At 42.1% G+C, this 1,935-nt stretch overlaps 1 protein-coding gene across 3 annotated transcripts in view; it reads left to right on the plus strand.

Annotated features, from left to right (window-relative positions):
* The window catches only part of PFKP (phosphofructokinase, platelet), a 43,287-nt gene extending 41,988 nt beyond the window's left edge, over nucleotides 1-1,299 (plus strand). For all 3 annotated transcript variants that reach the window (XM_058821254.1, XM_058821236.1, XM_058821246.1), the window contains 2 exons: nucleotides 193-298; nucleotides 777-1,299. In XM_058821254.1, the coding sequence (XP_058677237.1) occupies nucleotides 193-298; nucleotides 777-927 (257 nt within the window). In that variant the 3' untranslated portion in view covers nucleotides 928-1,299. The remainder of the gene's footprint in view (nucleotides 1-192; nucleotides 299-776) is intronic.
* Nucleotides 1,300-1,935: the final 636 nt, after the last annotated feature.

Consider the following 1,935-nt stretch of genomic DNA (forward strand, 5'->3'; position numbering starts at 1 on the left):
CATTGCTAATCATTGAAGTTAAGCTAAAAAGATCTAATCCTATTAAAGCACTAATTTGATGTTATATTAATCTATTAAATAATCAGTAGCTGAAATTAGGCTACTGTAAGTTTTTGTTCAGTTTAATTACAGAAAAGTGGTATTTGCCCTTCTACTTGTAAGAAAGATGCTGAATTACTTCATTTGTTTTAGGAAAAGTATTTGCCAATACCGATGACTCAGTGTGTTTGCTGGGAATGCGGAGACGCAACCTTGTTTTCCAACCTGTGGCTGAGCTGAAGAGTGAAACAGACTTTGTGTACGTATGCCCTGCCTGGTGTAAACACCTCCCCACAGCCTGCCTTGCCCCACTCCAAACAAACACTTCCCAACGCCTTCCTGCTTTTGCCTGAGGCCTGAATTCTCCCAGATCCACTTGGGTTGTTTGCTTCTCTCTTGCTTTTGTGCTTTTACTTCATCCTCCGTACACTTTAAAGTCTCATCGTGAAGTCTGGGACTCTGCTGTCCTGTTAAGTAACCTCCATGTGATTGCTTTTGCCTTAATGCCTAGAATTACTTTACTTCTGTTTCCATTCACTGGGGCAGCATTTTTGTGCCAAATTGGGATTATGTTAAACACTTCCAGTATGACCTGTTCATTTCTTTGGGATCCTGTCCTTGATTCTTCTCATTTGTGTCAGTGTTTTACATCCCCCCATGATGGTCAATGCCTGATGCCATTCCTAAGGAAGGTGTTTGCCTTACCCCATGTATTTCACCTCCCTGTTTCCCCCCAGACACAGGATTCCCAAGGAGCAGTGGTGGCTGAAGCTGCGACCGCTGATGAAGATCCTGGCCAAGTACAAGACCAGCTATGATGTGTCAGACTCAGGCCAGCTGGAACACGTGGCCATGCTCCCAAAGGAAGCTGAGACTGGAGCCATCTAAACACACCACATTTAGATTGTTGTCATAGATGCACATTGTGAGTAACAATGCTTTAGAATCGTTAAAGCTTTGTTTTGTAACATTTAAATTATTGTTCCAGCACTTTATGTGAAACAAGACGTTCAGCTGTCACACAGATTTTGTCCTGTTTGTGTGTTATATTTGAAACAAACCCTTGCATCTAATGGAGAACACCAGTACCCATACTGCCCTTTAACAAGCAAGTGCAACACCGTTCTATGCACTCCGTAAGTTACTCATCTACTGCACTTTGTATCAGAGTACTTACACCCAAAAATAAGTGTAGATGGCTAGTTCTTGTGTTGAGTTACAGGATGTGCTTAATGTTTCTGAAATGAAATAAAATACTGTTGCAAACATCTCATGTGTGTGCACTTGCTTTTAAACAGCTGGGAGAATAATACTTGAAGGATTCTCTATAGACTCCAGTGAAGGAAAAAGAAACTCCCCTTTTCATTCCTCAGCTCTGCAGGAAGTAGTCACACCAGAGCAAGTGGTTTTTCATTGCTGCTTCAGGATCAGGCTAGGAGTTGAAATAATTTCCCCTTGTACAGGAAAGATAAAGCTAGTTCTTGGGGTTGGGAGTGGGGAAGAACAGCTTCAGCAAGGTGAGATTCATAAGGGAGGAACCTGGCCCTTGCTTCATGTTTCCCTTTTCTCAGAGCTTCTTTAAGATCAACACCCCCAGTACTGATCAGAAAGGGTAATGAGGCAGAAAAACAGGCAAAAATGTTTTCTCATGCTAGTTTATGTTAACTGCACCTTGACAACAAAGTAAATACTAAATCATGGCATATCAAAATCTGACTGAATGTTGCCCAAACTGTCAAGCTAAAGTGAACTTTATACAAAATAGACTCCCCTGATTGATTAGGGATTTTCCCACTGCACTGCACACTCAGCTTGGTGGAATGTACTGTCACAGACTGCTCAGGGTGGAGGTGGCTTATGCAAAGGCAGCTGGAATTACCACACCACAGAATGAAA

Source organism: Ammospiza caudacuta, chromosome 1 (assembly GCF_027887145.1).
Source record: "Ammospiza caudacuta isolate bAmmCau1 chromosome 1, bAmmCau1.pri, whole genome shotgun sequence".
NCBI classification, from domain to species: Eukaryota; Metazoa; Chordata; class Aves; order Passeriformes; family Passerellidae; genus Ammospiza; species Ammospiza caudacuta.